At 45.2% G+C, this 22,444-nt stretch overlaps 1 protein-coding gene across 1 annotated transcript in view; it reads left to right on the plus strand.

Annotated features, from left to right (window-relative positions):
* Positions 1–11,631: 11,631 nt before the first annotated feature.
* The window catches only part of SLC35D1 (solute carrier family 35 member D1), a 63,641-nt gene continuing 52,828 nt past the window's right edge, over positions 11,632–22,444 (plus strand). The window contains exons 1-7 of the mRNA XM_019528290.1: positions 11,632–11,938; positions 13,505–13,760; positions 16,136–16,234; positions 17,019–17,188; positions 18,812–18,918; positions 19,735–19,844; positions 21,351–21,501. Of these exons, the coding sequence (XP_019383835.1) occupies positions 16,154–16,234; positions 17,019–17,188; positions 18,812–18,918; positions 19,735–19,844; positions 21,351–21,501 (619 nt within the window). The 5' untranslated portion in view covers positions 11,632–11,938; positions 13,505–13,760; positions 16,136–16,153. The remainder of the gene's footprint in view (positions 11,939–13,504; positions 13,761–16,135; positions 16,235–17,018; positions 17,189–18,811; positions 18,919–19,734; positions 19,845–21,350; positions 21,502–22,444) is intronic.

The raw sequence follows: 22,444 nt of genomic DNA on the forward strand, positions 1-22,444 counted from the left end.
AAAATGATCTCTGTGAACAGCTCTTTTTAAAGAAAGTCTTGCTTGACTTCAACTGTAACATTTAGAGACAACATTTAGATTTGAAATAACAAATGATTGGGGGATTCACTATTCTCATTTTTATTCCAAATTGTAGGCACCATTTCCAAACTTGAGAATTTGAACATGACCCTATCTAAGTATCTGGTCTAATCTCTTTAGTAGTTTAGCTACTAAAACCTTTGAGTATATTATAATTGAATTACAACTTAGAGCAAGTACATACATATAAATTAACTGTATATTATATAAAATAGTATATGTTATCAATAAATATAAATTAATTGACCCTACTTTACAAGCATATGCAGTGCACTGTTTACGGAAAGCATAGACAAGAAAGCAGTAAAACATGACCTTGTTGTAAACAAAGTTATTTGTCCTAGTAATGATACCAAAGATTAGCCAAGCTGGTGATTTTTACCTTGCTGATGATTAGGATACCCCTTCCATTTTTGTAGTTAGCTCCTTGATTTCATAGCTCACTGCTGCCTAACAGAATTTCCTCTTCCAATTAATGTGCACAGTGCACTATTATAATGGCAGAAACTGTCGGCAAAACCTTGACCTATATTATCACTCAAAAAACCACGCTTATAGTTTCCAGTTTGACAACAATCTTTGAATCTGAGTCAGTCCATGGGAAAACCCAGCACCCCTTAAAGAAACAGTCTCATGTTTTTCCCCTGAGCCTTTTGGAAGGATTTATTTTAACATTATTAAAAATGTAGCCACCATCCTCAGCAGCCACTTTACATTACATTATGTGTAAATACATATTTGTCAACTATCTATCAAAACAATCCAGCAAGGATCTATTTCAGCATTTACTGTTTCATAAGTGCGCTTAGTTCAATTGTTAAGAAAAATATTTTCTGATATAAAAACAATCTATAATGTAATAATCCTTTGAAATACTCCATCTTTTAAGCACCATCAAACTTTTATCACATCTCACCTCTTCTCTTTCCAGATCATTTGTGTGTGACATTAACAGAAATGCTCCTAAAACTTAGCGTTTCCCTTGTTTCGTCCCAAACTGTTACAATTCTTACCTCCTCATTCATTATTGAATGCTCTCCCCCTGCTTTAATGACACGGAGCAGATTAAGGGAATGTCTGATTAGGTCCCGTAATGACTGAGACTATGTTCTGACCAAGCAATTAAAATGCGGGCCCACATCCAATGTTGTGTGCCTAAACTAGCTCTTGGTTGCTCATAAAGGGAGTGAGAGATATAATTGCCCTTTTCAGAATTCAGCTGTGAGATGGTGGACATCCTAGAAAAGTGAGTTCACAGTATTCCCTAGCACATCAGGTCCTGTCATTTGGGTCAGTATAAAACAGTAACTTCTATATAGCAACAGGCAACTTTGTTCTACTCCAGGGAGAAGTACATTTCAGTCTGCAAGACCAGATATAATTGGGCTTTAGGCAAGTGAAATGCAATGTGTGAGGGAAGTAAAAGTGCCCCACAGCCTGGGTATCACATCCTCTGGCAGCTGGTGTTCCAACTATGGACTACCATACTTTCACTCCTCTTAAGCAAGGATATCTGCATTCATTAGAAGGCAAACATTTTTATAAGGGATGCTCCACTTGAAGAAGATTTGTAGCAAGGGAAATGGGAATATTTCCTCTAACTGACAAGTTTGAGGGGATCACCTCAAATTTGATGTACTATGAGGCATTCTGAAGAAAGTTACCCACATGAAGGAAAATGTTTCTCCTTAGGCTGTGCTCCACTAGAAAGTGTTAAGGAGATCTCCCTTCTGCTCCGTAGTGCTTGGAGATCTCTCCAGGAGCTCTCCTGTAGGTCTCCTGTTCTCCCCTTAAAGTGGGAAACTATGAAATCATGAGACAACATGAAGCCGGTGAACTGACAGGGGGCTTGGTAACCCAGTGCAACAAGCAGTGCATGTATCACCTATGTCAGCAATTCTCAGCCTTTTCCACCTTACGTCCTACCAACTATTGGTCCCCAAAATCCTGGTCCCACCATAACTAACAACGAGTGGGGGGCGTCCCCTGGCAGCCAGTCGACGAGCAGGCCTGGAAGTGCCGGCGGCACACAGTGGCAGAAGTGCTGGTGGTCAACCCAGAAGTGCCGGCGGTGAGCCCGCCTTTTCTCCGCATCCCACCTAGATGGCCTTCGCGTCCCACTGGTTGAGAAACACTGACCTATGTAACAATGAAGGGGTCATGTGAATGTGTAGAGGCAGCTGTTAATGAACTGGAGGGAGTGAATCCCTTCAGATCTTCAAAACTTTACTTTAATTTGGTAAATGCAGTCCTACTCCAGAAGAACCTTTATGGAAGTATTGGCACATTTAGCATTGTTCCCCAAATACTCTAAAAACAGGATTTGGTTGGAGACTAGCTGTTGCCCAAGACCCCCACTAAACACTCAAGGGATGAAGAAAAGGCCAGTTGGCCCCAGGAGGATAAAGCTGATCAAGGGAGTGTTTGCAAATAAAGCTGAAAGGAGGACTCTTGGCCCGTGAGGCTGTAGTTTCTTGATCTTCCTACTCTTTGAGAGCTTGCTGCTGCTGTCTGAAACCCAAGGGAGACCAGAATGGTATCTCACAGGATCCCAAGGAGAGAGAAATCAAATGTGGCTTGGGCCTGGGGACTGGTGTAGTCTCATTATTTATTGTCTTACCCACTCACAAACTTTCTCCATTATTAAAACTTTCAAACCCTTCCTTTCTCTTGATAAATTTAAATGCTAATCTCAGTGACAGTGTTAACCTCATTAGAGTACTGTAACCACAGGAAACATTCACCACACTGTGATAGTGTAATGCTGTTTTACACTTGCAACATTTTAAACAGAAATAACAGTTTCATAAAATAGTTTTCCCTCAACACTTTCTTTAGGGAGCACCAAGGACATTGACACTTCTTGTTTTAAACCAGCATTTTTTTGTGACAGGGAGCGTCAGAGGGAGAGAAGACCAGTTCCTCAGGGAGTGTAACTCTGCAAAGACTTCTGTGGAGCCAGGGTAGGTTACATTGACTGGGCACCTGCCCTCTAGTCTTTTGAAAAATAATAGTTTGGTTTAATTAGGATCAGGGGCCAAAGATAGACACTCTCCTTATCTTCCTTCTATGCAAGTCAAAGCCCCAATCTACTGCTTTTTCTGTCACCAGATGGGCAGGGCTTTTTATACACATAACTGAGCACAAGTGCATTTTAGTGCATGGTGCCCGATCAGTCGCACCAATTCATGTTACCTCCTACTTTACGGGTGAAATCAGTGAAATTATTGGTTGCACAGCTGGGGATAAGGCCATGGAGTAAAGAATGAATAATGTTATATATTCCTGTACATTAGGATCAGTGATAAATGGCGATTTAAGCAAATAAGGGCATAATCCTGCCCTTTTATCAAGAACTCTGGCTTTTCCCTTGGTGTGCCTGGAGATGGTCCTGGCTGGTCTCACCAAGATCAGAAACCTCATGGACTATGGTGGGAGGGACCGAGTGGGCCCTACAGTGCTTGCTCAGCACATGAGGCTGTCCATGCTTGGTATCCCTCGTGGTGTGCTCCTCATGATACCCTTATTTTAAGTGAGCCCTGTGTGAGTGCTCCCTGGTCACCTCAGACCTCACCTAGAGTTCATTGCTGACCTCTGTTCCCTGCCAGCCATAACTAAAGAACTACTTGAGCAGCATCCAGAAGGTTTGGCTACAAACTATACCTCACAAGTATCTGTAAACACTTGTGTTTCCCCCCCCACCACCATCCATTTCCTCTCTCTTAATCCTCACCTCTGGGCTTCCTACCCCCTATGGAGAACAAAAAAACATGGTAGAAGCCATTCTCTACTCCACTGTGGCCCTGTGGCCTGCCAAGGACATCAGCTGGCAGCTCCCATATGGAACTATGAGAATGGGTATGTGTATGGCATAGTTCTTGCAGCTGACCAAAACCTGCCCCTTCTTTAGTGGTTACAGTTCATTTTCCAGCTTTCCTAGAGCCTCTTGTTGAGGTTATGGCTGTATTTTTCCTTCACATCTTACCTATCTACCTGAGGTCCTGCAAGGTGCAAGATCTCCCAGTCAATGCCACCTGCATCGCCTAAACAAGCCATTTATGACACCAGGAGGAGGAAATTCAACCAGGAGTTGGTCTGTGACTGTGGAATCGATTTCTGGTCCTCTGGGCAGAGCTCCAAAGTGCTTTCCTAACCCTTCAACTACACTCCTCTCTACGGATGGATCCAGGATTTTGTGAAGGTGGGTGTGGGAGAAGCGACCAGTGCTGCAGGGTTGGCTGCATCCCCACTCCTGGCTCCACACCCCCCACCAGGGCAGGCCGACCTCACCCCTAGAGCAGCAGCAGGGGCTTTTTTAAGTCCCCAGAAAGGTAAGAATCCTGTCCCCCTTGCTCTCACCACCCCCATCCCTTCCCCTCCATCCTCAGCAGCTCATCCCCTCCCCCCCAATCCTCTCCCCTCCTCTCCTGTCTCCTTCCCCACCTGCCACTGTCCCCACTGCCCCTGGTTGATCCAGGAGCAGGGAGGAGAGAGGGGACTCCAGGGCCACTCCTGCCCCTCTCTAGCCAAGGGCAGCTGCAGCAGCAGCAATGGCAGTGGTTGGGGTCCTCCTCCCTGCCCGTTCCCCGGGTGGGGGCTGGGGAGGGTTGTAGGAGGAGGAGCTCCAGTACTGCAGCAAGCAGGCTCAGCTGTCCAGTTGTCACAGCTGGATTCCCCTACTCCCCTGCTCACAGGGAACACCTGGGGAGATGGGCCGAGAAAGAAACCCAACCTGCTGCTCTTGACTCCAGCTGCAGTGGGGCAGGAGGGACTTGGGAGCCACTGTCCCCCTACCCTGCTCCCAGATTAGCCAAAGACAGTGGGACCATGGCTGGCAGGTGTGGGGGAATGGGGAGACGTGGGGCTGAGGAGGGAGGGAAAGGGAGGCTGTGCTGAGGGGAGGGGAGACAGGATTCTTATCTTTCTTGGGACTTAAAAAAAATCTCTAGCTGCTGCTCCTAGGGATGGGTATGAAAGGGGAGCAGGGGCGCACCAGCACCACTACACTCCCTCTGGATCTGCCCTTGCTCCTCTCTCTGTTTTCTCATTGGTTGCTTCCACCCATTATTCTGGCTGTGGTTTGTTGCCCCTTCCCCCCCATAAAGTAATCAGCCTTTAATTTCAGGCCCATTGCACTAAGTTAACTCAAGAGTGTAACTGGAAATAGGCCAGCAGGGCACCAGCCATGGGTGCTGACTTAGAGGCAAGGGTGGATCCAGAGGGTGCAGTGGAGTGGCACCTAGACAAGAAGGGCACCTTCTGGAGGACCTGTTTCCCTGAAGCCGTGGATGCCTGAGTGCCCTGTTGTGTGAGGAGAGCAGGGGAAGCAGGGAGGACCCACCTGCTGCTGTATGCAGCTGACCAAGGGTGGAGGAAGCACAGGTCTGCTCCTGCCCCGCTCCAGCCAGGAGCCTCACAGGGCACTAGGTCTCTGTTTCCTCTCTCTCCACCACATCTCCCCTTCCGGCCTGGGGGCTCCAGCTGTGCCAAGGGCTTGGCAGGGAGCAGGAGCGCCTGGAAGGGAGGGTATTGCCCACCCCCAGCCCTGCCTGACCCTCAGCACAGCTGCTTCCATCAGCTGGATCCCTCGGGCCAGTAGGGGAAAGCAGAGACCCAGCACCCTGTGCAGCTGCTCCTCACAGTCCCTGGCTGCACCACAGCACAAGTGGTTTTGGGGCTTCCCCTGTCTCCAGGGAAGCTGGAGGCAGCAGCAGCAGGTTTCCAAGCATTTCTGCTCCTTACCTGCCCCCTGGGTGTCCCTCATGGTCCCCCATCACTGCCACTGTCCCCAGCCAAGATGGGAAGCCCAGACTGCTGCTTCCCCATGATCCTGGCTGGAGCAGGGCAGGAGAAACCCTGGGAGCTTCCCTGCTCCTAGGGCAGCCTCAGACAGCAGGGGCAGTGGGCAGGTCCCCACTTCTTCCACCCTGAGGCAACCCCTGCTAGAGAGTGTGGAAGAGGGAGGGGATACCTGCACTGGAGGAGAGGCGGTGTTGAGCTGTGCAGGAAGGACTCTACCTGCTTCAGGGACTCCAAAAAGTCCCTGGCCAGTGCTGCTGTGGTCTGCTTTGTACACATGGGGGGAAAGGGAAAGAGGCACTGGTGGCATCTCTTGCACTATCAAAGCTGGGGGACACTAGCCCGGTCTGCTTTTCTACGGCCCACCAACGCCAGCTATACACGCTCGTCCGCTGGACGATCCATCATACCGCCCTCGCGGCCCACCAGGACACCGCCTGGCGGCACTACTTCACCTTTGGTGAGGGCGAGGCAGACGGGCCCCAGTGGCAGAGCCTGTACTCTGACCTGATCCCCAGAGCCACCGGGGACCTAGGCTGGTGGTTCCTTCATGGGGCCATCACAACGGGCGTGTGCCTGGCCCACTTTGAACTGGTCTCTGACCAGTGCCCATTTTGCTGTGAACGGGAGACTCTGGCGCACCTTGTCATTGACTGCACCAGACTGCAGCCCCTGCACCTCCTCCTCCACAACTTGCTCCTCAAGTTCTGGCTGCACGTCTCCCCTCACCTGTAGTTTATGCACACCCCGTCAGTCGCCCCACCAAGGTCAACCTCCTCTTGGCTCTGGCCAAGCTTGTCATCTGGCTATCCAGGAAGGAAGCTCTGGCTGGGAAGGCTCCCGGTGTCCTCAGTGTCCTTTGCGCACGTCTCCGGGCAGAGTACCACTGGGCAGTAGCCGCCGCGAGCTGTCCAAGTTCGCGAACCGGTGGGCGCTGTCTGGGGTGCTCTGCTCGGTGTCCCCCCGGGGAGCACTTGTTTTCGCCCTATGACCCTGTTCGTGCACGCCCTGTTTTCTCTTTAGTTGTCTTCCTTAATTTATTGGTGTTTTTAAGGCGCTGGTCGCCCGACCCAGTGGTGGCCCCACCCTGCAGTTTTAGGCTTTTAACCTTTTATGTTTTTAGCCTTTTAACCATTAAGAACAGCGAGAGCTAGACACCACGATCCTTGAGGACATCAAGTAGTCCCCCTCCTTCAAATTCCTGGATCCACCCATGCTTAGGGGGTTGCAAAACTAGTGGTAGCAGCTGTTGCTGCCCAGGGCACAGAAGCAGCTTGTTATGTCTCTGGGTTAACCAATAACAGTCAGCGTCACCTAGGTCAGTTGGGATAGATACGGCCGAGATCTCCTGTTTAAGCACGCCTGTGTCTGCTAACCATCATGTTGAACTCCCACAGTTCTGAGTATGGGTGCTGGCTTGCTCCTGATCTCTGTTTTCAGACCCTTGGCTTGTTCCAGATTGAGCTACTGCCTCTGATCCACTGCCCTTAACCATGTCCTAACCACTAGGTTGGGCTGTGTATTCCCTGGTCGAATAACAGCTTAGGAACATGGCGGCAATTCCCACATAATTCCAGGAATGTAGTAGATCTTATTCTATTTAAGCCAGTGGTTCTCAACCTTTTTAGACTTAAGGCACCCCTGATAGACTCAAGGCACTCCTTGGAAAATGCTAGCTCTTAGTTTTCACTCTTTTCTTAAAATTTGTCTATAGAAAAATAATAGAACAGGGGTTTTTTTTGTTGCAAAGAACTCAAGAAGACCACATCTATTTCTATTTGAAATCTAAGTGGATTTATCTTGTGAACCATGTTTATAAATGGAACAGTGCTAGCATTGTGTGACACCCTTGAAAGGATTTCAAGGCACCCCAGGCTGCTATGGCACCCTGGTTGAGAATCACTCATTTCAAATGTATACAGCAGTGCAGAGCCCTGGCATCAATGTGCTAGCTATCATGTAAATGGCTGACATATCTACTATTGCATTGAGCACCCTTGGTTTTTGCCACAGCTTCATTTTACACACAACAAAAGGTCAAATCCATATGTGGTTTACTCCTGCTCCATAGTTACTGATCTGTAATCTGGAAAATGTGACACATCTGCCAACCGTTGCCTCTTTTTTTTCTTTTTTTTTTTAAAGAGAAAAGTGTCACATTTAGGTGCATACATGCCCTCTAAGCCTAGATCCTCAGATCCAGTGCTTTGTCCTACTGTTAGTGGCCTGTGCATTTTAACATTGCTAACTCCTATTCTACACAACTAAATGTTGTGGCCTGAAGAAAGTGGTTTCATTTTTGCCTTGCCTCCCTTCCTCCATGTCACTTCTTGACTCGGTGGTGTCTGTAAGTGTTCTGTGTCTCTAACAGATAGATAATACTTTCGCAGCAGCCCACTAAAACTCAAGGTTTTGATCCTACAGCACTGAACTCCATGGCACTTTGGCTACTGTCTTCAATAAGAGCTGAATCAAATCCATCAAACAAATCAATTATTTAAAATGAATAATGGGACTTGGCAAAATGAACATGACTGGACACTTCTGATTCTCATATTAAATTCATGTTTTTCTCTTGTCTAAAATATTACTACAGACTTGAAAGGAGTCCAGATCTTAACATCCCCCAAATTTTAGAATAATTTTGTTTTGACTTTGATATAAATGTCAGCTCAAACCCACCCATAAGTATTAACCCAAAAGGTTCCATGCTTTAGAATTAGTAAAAAAAGGTTCAAAATAGAATAAAACCTAAGATGATCTGAGGTGCAACTGACTTCAGGTTTATTACAAGGTTGAAGAAGTTCATTTGAAGACTTTGCTAAAAAGTTGTAAACCAGTCGGGGGAAGTTGATGCCATGTGGTAGTAAGTTTGACAGAAAAGTCAGTTTCTTCTGGAGCTAAACCACGAATCTCACTCGAATAAAGAAAACAGCTAAATCTAACGTTTGTCTGTTTCTTTATTTCAAAGTGTCATTTCTACCCAGAAACTCCTCTAACTTAAGCACCCTGAGTGACTTCCTGCTCTGCACTAAGAGATACCACAGGCTTCCTTGTAACTGGGTCAATGCCTTCTGTTGAAACTACACAAAATTACTGATGCTGGAAGCTGATCTGCTGCCTGGGCATCCCACCCCATCCACCCCACACCCACCACCAGGGGTGCCAGATGGAGTGGGTGGGTGGGCAGGGTCTCCATGAAGTACCACCCCCCCACACACACCCCCTCACAGGCAGATGGGAGCCACTGGTGGGTGGAGAACAGTGTCTGGGAGAGGGATGGGTGGGCAGGGCCAGGCCTGGGGCTGGGGCCTGGATTGTGGAGCAGTGACAGTACAGGGTACGGCCCTGGGGCCTGGGGCTGAGCTGCAATCAGCACCCCGCATGTCTCACTGGGGCCTGGGGCCAGACAGGATCAAACTGGTAGCTCCCTATCCCCTCCTCCACTACCATGTGGAGCGTTGTAAACAGCTGTGACAGGAGGCCAAGGCCGGGTCAGCACCCCTGCTCCCTTGGCCCTCAATAGCTGACCAAAACTCGTTAAGTGGCCCTCCAACCCCAATAATTGCCCGCCCCGATCTAACCCACTTACCTTCAAGGCTGTTCTCCATTTAGTGGTGGTCATATGACCTAGAAAGTCACAGAGGGACAAATGGGTTCTTAAATGTGACCTTTGTCCATACCAATTTTCTTCTCCAAGCTTAAGTTTCCCAGTCTGTGAAATGGGCAACCTACTTACAAGGACCGTGAAGAGGCCTCTCTAAATCATAATTGTGAAGATGAGGAAAGAGAACTCAGGAATCCAGGAGTTTATCAGAAATTTCTTCAATATTCACAAATTCAAATTTGAATACTAAATTGACTTTTTATTTTGTTTTAAATATGGAGTGCTGAAAATATTTCACAAACACAGTTATCAAAAATTTTTTTTTACAGTTTCACAGAGGTTTCATAAACAGCATTTTTATAATGCTGTGGTAATCATAATTTTTGTAATAAAAATGTATTTTCACTTTTCATTGTGGAAAAAATATTAGTAGTGGATAGATGCAAGTTCCTTTATGCTTAAATGTGACAAGGGACTGCTGGGGAAAAATAGTATGTAATCATTTAATTAAAGGCTTTACTAAAATATATTTTTAAGAGGGGGTTGACTTAAGGCGGCACAGACATACCCTAACTTTTGAACGCTTTTGACTTTGCATCCCTAGTAACTGTTAGCAGGGATTTTTGAATGTGACAGTGTGCAACCAGCTAGCTCGGCTATGGTTATTGCTGCCCTCTTCTGGCTGGAATCAGAACTGTTCGGATGTTCAGGTCTTACTGCCTGGGGCAGAAATTACACATAAAGTGGTATATGTGTAATTTCCAATGTGTGATTGGAAACCAGTTCAAATCTGTAACACAACAGAAGTTCAGTTCACATAAACTGCTTTCAAAAGGGATAAAACTGGTTTAAGATAAAACTTAATGAATGGATGCAGTATCAGACTTAATTGATTTAGGTTAAATCAGTTTATTGAATTGCTGTCCCAGATTTCCTCCAGATTGAAGTTAGCTCTCAGTCCCCCAGCATCCCAGGATGCTTTGCACCTCCCCCACAATGTCCCCTCCCTTTGCAGGGTAGGCAGGCTAGCCTTGGGCCAAGCTGTCTGCTCCAGCCAAGCAGGGTGGTGTGCTCTAGGACACTCCCCCTCCCCCCAGCTTCTAGCCTGGGTCACTGCAGGCACGTGGCTGCATTTTCAGAATCAAACGCGAATATCTGTTCATTTGCTTATTGGGTCAATCTACACATTTTAGATTAAACTTGATGATTGAATTGATTCAGCCTCAGGCTTTTTGACTGTACTTACCTATGTTCACAAATAACAGCTGTTCTATTTGAATTCTAGAGCAACGTTTCTTATGCCAGAAGGATGTCACAAAAACCAGCACTGTGACATCTATTAAGTCCTAGGTGGCTGTGGACTAGGTGCTACAGTACCTAACAACACCGTGACAAGGCAAGTGTGAGTTCATTTGTTTGCCTTTCATTGTATTTCACCATTTCAGAGTACTTTTAAAAACATTACGTTATCATTTTTATTTACTGATTGACCTTCTGCACTAACCCAGTGCAAAGATTTGTTGGATATAGAGATTGCAAGAGGGGCTATTCAGGGGCTGCTCTCCGAGCTGCAATCAGGAGCTGCCTTTATTCCTCTCTTCCAGTTGCACTGTGGAGAATACGTAACGTGTGTCTGCTTGTCTGTTATGCTGAAGGCTGAGCGCCACTTAATGTGAAGGAGCTTTCCTAAATGCATTTTCTTCTGAGCTGGTTTTCAATCTTTTTTCATGGCTTTAAGGATAGTTCTGGCAGGGGCAGCTATGAGCACACTGGCCAGCCAAGTGTGGTCAGCTGGTCCAGTCTTTCTACTCCCCCAAATGTAACCACACCGAGAGACCTGAAAGCTTTTGTTGGGGAAATAGGCCCTCAGAAAACAGTGTAGCTGGAGAGATATTTAAACTTAGCTCAAGACGGTCCTCATTTTTAAATATATTCCTTTATCTTAGTTCAAGCCCCACCTCCAGATCAGCCTGTAACCTTCCTTCTCCTATGCCCTGTCACTTTGTCACTGAGTGGCAACAGAAATGAAAGGACACATTTTAATTCCTCTTATTCACATGACATCTTGAAGGGCCAGTGAGTCCCTCCAGATTTTTACCAGCATACACGAGAGCAGAATCAGGTCCTAGAAGCAGCACAAACCGTTCTCCTGGCTGGGTGTAGTTTTGTACATACCCTGGGAGGACCCCCTGGTTCAACAAATTGTGCTTGGGAACAGGAAGCCAGGACAGGAACCAACACACAGGACAAAAAACAAAGCTAGTAGGCAGGGGAAGCTATTGCTGAGCAACCCTGTAACAAAAGGCAGAAAAACTACTGGGTCCTGCCACAGGGGAAAGAAGTAGAGAAGCCAGGAGACTGAGTCCCATCCACCCCCACCACAAACTGTCCAAACCTAGGAAAGGCCGAGCTGCTTTGCAGAGGGATTAGGAGGCTGTGTCAGGCCTCTTGGTAAGTGCCACTGCAGGAGAGGACCTTGAGAGGAGGTGGAAGGGGGTGCCATGATCGGGAAAGCAAGACTTGGTGAACAACCAGCAGCGCTGGTGTTAGTAGGAAGGGCTTTTGTCAGATGGACTCAAGTTACGAAGGAAGGGATAATGATGCTGCTGGGGAAACCGTGAGTAAAAGCTGAGAATTGGGGAAACAAGGAGGAGGAAGAAGCAGTGGTGGGTTATCTCAAGAGAGGAAGAAACTGAGGAAGTAAGGGAGGGGAAGAACTCAGCTTCCCAGCTGTAAACTAACTGCTACCCTGTGGTGCAAAACCTGCATCTGTGGGGCAATGTGTACAGAGTTTTTGGGATGCAAGCTGCCAGGTGCGATCCATGCAACTGCTCCCTACCTGCTGGAGAGGACTGCAAGCATGCAGGGTTACTGTCATGCTAAGCCTACCTGGCAGAAAGGACCTGTGGCTGACTGAGTGCTGCCAGCGGGCATGGCTGGGCAGATGCTGAGTGCAAGCACAAACCGTACTCAGCAGCAGTGTAGTAAAATGGTGCTGGAGGGGGTTTGTCTTTGTTTCCACTCACAGCATGAATCATGTTCAGCACCAGCTCAGCAATAGTCTTTGCCAACCAACACCCACTCTCAGCCGGGGGGTGCTTTTTGTGAACACCTGGGCTCAGTGTACTGGTCTAAATCATCTCTAAGGTTGTATATGTAATTTCCTTATGTCTCCTGGCTGTGATGCTGTTAAAAGCATATCCAGTCAGTTTTTTACTACAGTCAGTTAGCAGTTTCAGGTACTGCACTTGCCCCCAGTTTTACCCACCAGTCACTGCAGTCACACAATCACACTCTCCGATATAAAATAGGTTTAACCCTCTCCCACATGAGCAAGATTATACAGATGAGTCAATTATATGGGTTAAAAAGCGTGCAAAATAAATGGAAAAGACTGAACAGTCATTGTATTTTCTTTAACCTCTTTTAGGTCTTATCATCTCAGGTAGGACTTCAATAACAGTGAATAAAAATGTTCTCAGACAGATGCATTATTAAACTGTGCTGTCCCTTTAAGTATATATGTGTCACACCACCTTCCTTGCACTACGCTGTCTATCTGTTATTTTAGTATAGCAGTAAAGTCTCTTATCCCATTGTGTGGAAGAGGTGTAGATGTATGTTTACTAGAGACTGCTTTTTCTAAGTTGCAGTGAGTTGGAAACACAAAGGTTTCCATGGGGCTTGGATGTGTACGGTACATGTTTTCTCTGTCTAAAGGGCAGGAACTATTTGAATGACACAAGATGTAACTTCAGCAATTGCTGCTGGTCAGGGACAAAAACTATTTCCTGGTGTCTGTCACAAGCCCTAGTTGAGGAAAGCACCCAAGAACCGGCTGCCAGGGAATGAATGGGATACAGCTTGTGAGGCCTGGGCTTATGCTTTGATTAAAGGAGAGATTCGTTTCTCAGATTGCAAGAAGGAAAAAAGCTCCTGCTCTCATTGTCTTAAAACTTATATGATGGTGAATATGTTCTCAACCAACTGATGTACAGCAGATTTCTTTTGTACTAGGAGGGAGACGACAAGGATTCTCTGCGCCATTTGCTGCTACAAGCTGGACTGCTATGTGTTTGAATGCAGCAGAGACACAAGGCCTGATTTCCAGAGATCTTGACCATCTACAGGTCCTAAGGGATGTCTTGATTCAGTCCCTGCTTGGACTGCACCTTGTGTTGAAGCACCTGATCTGGCTTTGAACTAGCTTCCTCAGATACAGGGAGCAGGGAACTGTGTACGCAGCATAGCTGCAAAACACCCAAGAAACTGGGTAAGTTTTTGGGAGATTAGTCTGTGTTGAGCAATGTGTTACCGTGACTACACTGCAAGCAGACACCAAGCTAGACAGCTTGGGGGGCTGCACACAGGTTGCAGTCACTACAACGGTTGCAGTCACTACAACAGCTGCAGTGTAAATACACCTAATGTGTAGCCAACAGGAGCTGGGGATGCTCAGCCCTTCTGAGAATCAGGCCACCAGCTTTTACTGTGCTGCAAGTCAGCCAGGTTAGCGAGTGTGTGTCTGTGCTATAGTCCCAGCTCTGCCAGTGCTGTTTTGTGTGGTCTGGGGCAAGTCATCCAGCCTCCCTTGGTTTCCCCATCTGTACTATAAGAATGCTAATGATCACTCTCATGGACCCAGAGGGACAGCTTTCCATCTTCAGCTCCCTCTGTACAAAAATGAAGTTTATTTCCTACCTATGGGGACTTTTTACCATCTTGTACCATCTATACTTTTCCCAGAGCCTGACAAAGGGATTTTGATCCCGAAAGCTTGCAGAAAAGGACAATTTTCTTGCAATTTCCCAGTTGGTCTAATAAAAGGTATCATTTTGGAACCAAGAGTTGTAGTTTTTTGTATGTCTCTAATGATCACTCTAGCATTGGGAAAAGGTGCTTCAAGCATGTAAACTATTCTGGAACTGCTAAATGTTATTACTGACATCCAGGTGTCCTATGAATTCTGCTAGAAGCCAAGGAGCACCCCCTGCTTACTCTGCTTACTCCTTTGTTCACTCCTCCCTTTCTCAGCCTTGGCCCTGTGGAGCTTGTTATCATGCTCTTCCCCTTTGCCCCTTGCTGAATGTGGGCTCCATCGCTATTGCATGTAGTGTTAGTCCCTGGCAATTACGTAATGACTGGGTGAGGGCAGCAATGCAGCCTTCAGAGGACCCTCATTAACGGTTTTACACAGGAGGCCTGTGGAAATCCAACCACCAACAGATCTGCAGTGGCTTTCAGTCTGCATTGTCAGCCAGGTTATTGTGAGCCTCTTCCCTCTTCTTTTCTGCCAGCTGAGCCAGACATTTATGCAGGAGCTAGCATGTGCTAGCAAAGCAGCACTGGCTTTGGGGGAAGTATTCCTCCATCTCTAAGGAGTCTGTGATCTGAAACAAAGACTGATCATCAACCAAGAAGAAACCCCTACCAGCCCCATCTGCATCTCACCCAGTCCTGTCCACGTACAGCAGAGCACAATGAGCTAAGGGCACTGACTACCTAGGATGAGACATTCTCAGAAGCTGGAAACCAGACTAAACAGCCTCTGGATTGGATCCAGTATGGCTCATACTGTACTCCTATGCAACTTGCAAAGAAGTAAATATTGTCCAGGACCTTTTGGGGTTTTGTTTTGTTTTGTTTTGTTTATTTGTTTATTTGTTTGTTTGTTTTGCTGGTTTCTGAAGTAATGATTGGGTAGTTGATGCTCTGCTTGTACGTTTACACTTCAACTTCAAGTCATGTCTACCCTGCTTTTCTTGGGAGACACTACAGACTACTGGAGAATTAGCAGCATTATGATCTGGGCAGACCAATAAAGTGAAAACTGGGCGGTTGAGAGGCTTACGCTGTTAAAAGTCCTGATTCCATTTGATTTGTAACAGAATTAACAGAAACACCTGAGAAACAGTTGGGAGAAATGGTCTGTCTGCGAAAGATTCAAGATACCCACCTTCAAATGAAAAGTTAAGACAGCTTCGTTCCCTTTTCCTTCCAAGAGACTGGCAGAGGCAAGACTATATTCCCAAAGTTTCTGAGAATACAGTAGAAAACAGGTAATGAATACCCTGAAGGGCAGGGCAAAACATTTTTTCTACCTCTTTATATATCATAAAGTTTTAAAGAGGGGAATCATTCCCTGTCCTCTCTCTTTTTCACCTTTAATGTCCCTGACCTCAGCATTTGTAACTCATCAGACTAGTCTATTTTCCTCTGTGACGTTTGCCCCTGTAGGTTTTGCAGCAGGAATTCATTCAGGAGCTCATGTTAGATCCTGCTGAAATGTTTTTGTGGTTGCTAGCATCAGGACAGTGGAAGGTGATACAAGAAGGGCAGCTGTATAGGTCACGGGGGTCTGCGTGTACCCTGAAATTATAGTTGATTCCATGAGATGCAGGAGGATCAAAACCTGCATCCTTGTTCCTCATCTGTTTTTATGGAATGAGGAGGAGATTTACTGAGCTGAAATGCCTCCTACCTTCTCCCCGGGATAACATGACTGATAGAGGGGAGGTGTCATCCATGGACCATTCTCTGCTGTGCTGCCTCAATGTGGCCGGTGCTCCACACAGTGGTGTTGTCCTGCTCTTACATTATCATATTCTTTTTCTCTGAAATAGCTCTTTTGCTTTGTTTTGTTTTTAGGAATTTACCTAAAGAAAAATGACACAGAGACTCTTTGCAAAACTAGATGCTCTGGAGCAATCTTCACGTGAGAGCTTGGCCAAGTATGCCAGAATTGAAGTGAGTATAGTGTAAATCAGTACTGAATTAGGGATAAATGTGCCCTTTGTCAGCTTTGAAAGATATATTCCTCCCTCGTGTCATGTCTGTGCCTAGACAGGACGGCGACTGGCACCATGTAATAAATAGCTACAGCAGAGGGATGAAGAGGAGGGGGAAAGAGAAACTCATTTTTTGTCTGATTGTTTTGGGGACTCCAGCCAGTGAAGCAAGGAGGTCACCTGGCACTTGAGAAAAGATCAAAAATAGAAGTCAGTGGAGCTGCTTAACACAGAGCACCAATAAACATGTTTACCACCAATTGTCACATCTTGCAGAAAGCCTCCCCACTACACCTCTTGCTAGATTGTCCGTCTTTAGACGGTGAAAGTCCTGGGTTGCCAGAGGCCTAGAAAAACAAATTCTTTGGGAAACCTTTGGTGGCAAATGCTGAGGTAACACATACAACAGTCATGTTTGTCTAAGACTTCATAGCAGCTGTGTTGCAGTGTGGTCAAGCTAAAAAGACCATTTGAAGAATGTTTCAACTTTCAGTAAGTGCTTATGTAGAAACAACACTTTTTTTCCTCTGGCGGTTTGCTTCTTGTGCGCATCTTCAAATAAAAAATTATAAAATATACACTAGCAAATATAAGTTCTAACGATTTCTGACTGATGCTGGTTGTAAGTTCAGATGCAGGAAGAGAGATTATGATTCGCAGCCTTAACGTTGCTTCACATAATAGAAACAAGCTGACTGCCCTCCTGCTCAATTAAGGCTCCATGTACTTCTGATCTGTTGCAGTGTCGAGGGCTTGGGAAATTACAGTTAAAGCCATATGTGTCAACTCCATTGACATTTGAATTTAAGGAGGATTATGAATTACCCAGTGCTAGAAGATCAGTTGTTTCTGGTCCCAAACCTTCCCCGCAGCTTGCAGAAGATGAACAGATCTTCACTCATCTGAAAACAAGGTGAACCTGAACTGGAAAGTTTATGTTTTATTTTTAGCTTGGCTTAAAGGTACTTTAGATATGGTAAATGTACTATTAATAACTGATCTTACACTCATTTCATTCTCCATGCAGTTAAGCTAAGTCCTTAAAATTATCTTGTTCGCATAATTTACACCAATCGTATAGTTAAAATGGATATTACTATAGATATTATTGTTAAGAAAAACCTTGCAATCAGGGGATTTTTTATGTTGCATGTCCTGTGCAGTGAAATGATCCATCACTATAAAACACAATGCAAACAGTAACTTATATTTAGGGATTTACCTAAATCTTGGGGAGACTTACCAGTTTTCACAGGTTGATCATGGTCTAAAGCTCTAATTCCCTGGTGATTTCACAGCAGCTCCACCCCTTGGCTCTGATTGGCACAGGCCCTGCCCCTTGGCACTGATAGGTGGAGAGGCCCCAGGATGGAGGAGGGACAAAGGGGCAGCCCCCATCTTGACTGCTGGCTACCTTTTGTGCAGCCTACCCCTTGCAACTGATTGGTGGAGAGGCCCTGGCAAAGGGAGGAGCAATGAGGGGGTAGCCATCATCTTGTCTGCTGACCTTTGTGCTGCCCCCCTAGCTGGCACCTTTCCCTCCTGGCAGCAAAGACCACCAGCATTTTATTTTTATTAAGTTTTTTTTTGTTGATTTCACGGATGTTGTGACAATCCCAGATTTTGTGGTGTCGGCACAATCCACAAAACCACAAATTAAGTAGGTCCCTACTTATATTACCTGAAAACTGGCTGCAGAACATGTAAGTATTTTTTTAACCCTAAAAGGAAGCCTTGAAAAAGTCAGACAGGTTGTTTTCCGTGTAAGTGTGAGATTTCCAAGTGATCAGAGATCTAGGGATTTATGACTTTATGACAATATGCCATAGATGTGGTGGTGGGTGGGGAGATCATACAGAAACAGGGACCTACCCCTGTAACTTGGCAGAGATACATCATGTGTACTATTTTCAAACTGAACGTGCCAGAGCTTGGCGGCGTCATGTGCCCCTGAAACACTGTTACTGCCACAGAAATTTTTTAAGGAAAAAAATTACTTTTGTCCCAATTGTAAGTCCCTTTCACAGATGTCCATTTAATGGAAAGGCTCCTCCAGATTACGGGCTCGTTTCTGAGCAGGTACTCCATCTGGAGATTGCACATTTTAGGGGGAAACTCCACAGCAAGGCTGTGTCAGCCTGTCAGCCAGATATTTCTAGGAGCAATTCTGGGAGACTAGGACCCGTTATTGAGAAGTACTGAGCCCCTGTTACCTTCAGTCCAAGTTTAAATGGTCAGCATTTTCCAGGACCCACCCCTTAATGAGCACCTACAGCATTAAGATATAGGCAGCCATCTAACATTTTTGTCATAGAGCTATCATTCAGATGCTAAAATTCACTATTACAGTTATCTTTCATCACTTCGGGACACACATTTGCAAAATATTGCTGTATACTTCTGTTCTTTTGCAACATTTGCCTAGAAGTGCTGCCTACTTTGGTTAGTTTTTCCAACCCATTTCACATTTTCTGATCAGTTGTTGATTCTGAATTTTGTATCAGATATAGAGCTTTGATATGTTTAGCACTTGCAGGTCTGAATCGCCCAGACTGATGATTAGGAAGAACCATAGTGGCAAATCGGCTATCCGGCCATTTAGTGCTCCAGACAATCTGCAAGCCAAAGCCTGCTATCAGCAAGGTACTTCTTTATAAAACATTGTGCAATCTCTCAAGTCTGTCCTAGAAGCTGTTTAGTTTATTTACAATCTTAATAAAACACTGTGGGTGAAGTCTTGCTGTCTCATTTTATTAAGCATAATGTTAGCACTATTAATGCTAAGCAATATTCTAATTACAAAAAGGGATGCTTTAGCTCTCGATATCAAAATGCACTTTTTTTCAATGATTTAGGTAAACTGAAAACTGCTTGTGAGAAACTGCTTGTCTGCATGCCTTGTGCATGCAATGTCTGTATAATCCTTTGTATCTGCACCTACTAGTCATCCAAAGTATTGTACAAATGAAGAATTTATGCTCAAGGAAAATCTTCAGCTCTGTTATGGTTGAACCAGTATGTTGCAACTAGGAAACCACAAATATTCCAGCTGCGTTGGCTCAGCTGGTCACCCTAACATATCTCACAATACAGTGCTTGTGTTAGGAAATCTCCCAAGACCCTCTGCTCCCAGAGACAGTGCTGGGCATTATAAGAAAGGTGTTTTCCAGGAGCCTCAGAACAGACTTGTACAACCACAGATGAAGGGAGTGCTGTGTGTGCATGGGCCAGAGCGGTTCTCTGAAGAACAGTGCTCCAGTGTAAACACGTTAAATCACTGCTTAGGCATGCAAGGCAATGAACCATTTCATGCAGTCACTGTTCTTGCTACAGGCTCTTGTTTACTGTTAATGCATAGTTTAATGGTTAATCTCTATTGTAATAGATTAATCTAAAATACACTTCTGTTTAGATACTCCTTCAAATTATTCCTACTTTGTTTTGTATTCTTTTCCATAGATGACCTACACACTTTAAAGGAAGGTTTTATTACTTTAAAGCTAAGCCAAAAAGTAAAACCTGTTAGTTTTAGAGCAAAAGTTCACAGAAGACCAAAATGGAAGACAGAGGTAGGTCCTGTTCTCAGCCTACCCCAAAACTGAAGCTAATTCACTTCATAGCTGTCCTACCTCTAACCAAAGTTGCATGTGATTTTAATCATATCCCAGCTTCCACTAGGTTTGGCTCTCATAATGTTTCAGGAGGATATAAAAGGAGGTGGTCTCTCTTTTCATGCACATTTCTTTTCTGGTTGTACTGTGGATACCCATGGACAGTAGGCATGGTGGCTTTGGGCACATCCAAAATGTTTGTTAATTCTTTTCTCTGCCTAAAATATGGTACAGCAGTTCTAGATTTTGAGGTATCTGAGCAGCCTTTAGTGTATGGCACTATGTCCCTTTTACAATACTAAAATAGTTTGGTGTGTAACTTACCATGATAAACTTAACTGCTTTTCAAGTAAACAGAAAAATAAAATTACTACCAAATGGGACCCTTTTTTTCAGTTAAGCTTGAAGCATGTGCCTTAACTTGCAATTGTAACTCAGGAAAATGGTCCCTCCTTAAATTTACTTTGGTGGGTTAGAGCTTGCCACAAATAAATGTGAACATGTGGCTACAGGGCTCCTGATAAAGGCACTCCTGGAATAGCTACTTCTCAGGTATGTAAGCTACACTGATGCAAGAAGAAACATTTACAGCACAAGTGAAAAGCAGTCAGCCATACCAGTAGAACGAAGCAGAAAACCAGCCTCCTACTCTACACTGAGAAATAGTCTTACTATAAACAATTAGCTTTGTTTTGTTGCTAGAAATAATTACAACCTCTTAGGGTTAATTACAGATTTTTTTTCCTTCTCTATTGAGCCATAATCACCAGTGCCTGGTTTCAGAGCTCTAGGTATAGTCAAGATTTCCATTCAGGGTAACGGCCAAATTCTAACCTCAGATATGCATCAACATGTATTTATAAAAACTATGATAGCCTTTGGCTAACAATTACAATATGGGGCATTGAAGGTGTCTAAACTACCACATCTTATTTAAATAGGAAGTAACAGTGGTAACCATATAATATCTATTGTAAATTGCTGATTTAGACATCTATCTCTGTTTTATGTTTTAGTAAACAAGCAGTATGTGGGGATAGATTTGAGATGTCTGCAGTGTTTATTTACATTTGTTTCTAAATATATGGAGTCTATAAAAATATACAGCTAAATCTGCATCTTGTGCATACTTGTTTTTCATTTTACATTCGTGAGTCATATTCTAAGGTCATGAGCATGGTATTACTACTTGGATGACAATCTGGAAGGGCATTAACTATGCTTCTATTTACAACTCAAGTGCCCGAGTTCTTTCATTTTAACACAGATGCTACACTTGTTTTCTTTACTGACTTTTTAGCTTTTGCTAAAGGCAAAGAACACACAAAATTTCTGACACACTATTTACTATGACAATGTTTAAAAAGGTTCCTGTTATATATTACATTATATTTTTGGTACTTTTAGTACTGGTGGGTCACAGCAAATAGATCAGTTTCCAGTATTTCCTGTATTTTCTGACAGGTTGAAAGGGTTCAGAAGTTGGAAGTCCTCTGTCAGCAAGAAAATCAAGCCCATTTAGCATCTGCCCTTGATCACAAAGACACTTCTCACTGGTGCTCTTCTAGGAGTGCCACTAGTCAGAATGAGGAGACACTTGTACCAGCTACAACAGGTAAGAACTGGAACTCCTTTGGTAGCTATGGTTTAGGAAAATACACTAAGGCCTGTCAGTAGTGTTACGATGCTTTAAAGAGACAGAATAAAAGTTTTTCTTTGCAACAGATGGGTAGAATAACACAATGGTAGAGTAAATGTACAAATGTTTATAGGTTTCCTTTGCATATAGTCTATTCTTACTTACATTTTCCTTTGATTATATAACTGCGACTACCAATTTGTTCAATTGCTTACATTAATTCTGAGATTAAAATTCCTTATGAAGGTTCCATTGTAAAATATGCACTCGTGGACCGCGTCCACATGAGCGTGGATATCTGTTTCCCTGGGGACAAGCAGTGGCACACCTTGTGCCACTGCTGCTTGTCCCTGGGGATGCCTGTGCCACATGCCCTCTGGCGCATGGCAGGTTACCCTGGGTGCGGTAGGGTAGGCAGGAGCCAGAACTGGGTTGGCCCCAGCAGCTTTACCTGAGGTCCTGGGGGCCTCCTGGACCTCCAGCTGGCCAGGCTCCAGTTTTGGGTGGTGGCATGCACTGCACCCATGTGCGCCGCTCCACTTTTTTTGTGTGGGGGAGATCCCAGGGTCAAAAAAACCTGCCACACTGCTACCTTACAGCATGAACACCTAAATGTATGGTATGTGGCACAGAAGACGTGTCTGTGGCACCACATACTGCATGGCTGCTCTCGTCTGGATGCAGCCACGGGGTGCAAACCCACAACCACACGTGTGGTTTGTGGTGCTTCAAACCCGAGCAGAGGGGGCAGCGAGCATGGCCAGATACCATCCCCCGGCCGGCACACTGAAGCTGAGGGGAGGGAGGAGGGTTTAAACCCTCTCTCCTGACTGCATGGGACCCCAGCAAGGTGTTGGTGCACCCCTGCCAGACAGCCCCTGGCTGGGGTCCTGTGCAGGCAGGAGAGGGGGTTTAAACT

The sequence above is a fragment of the Gavialis gangeticus genome, unplaced genomic scaffold, assembly GCF_001723915.1.
Source record: "Gavialis gangeticus isolate Ggan-Ray unplaced genomic scaffold, GavGan_comp1, whole genome shotgun sequence".
NCBI lineage: Eukaryota > Metazoa > Chordata > Crocodylia > Gavialidae > Gavialis > Gavialis gangeticus.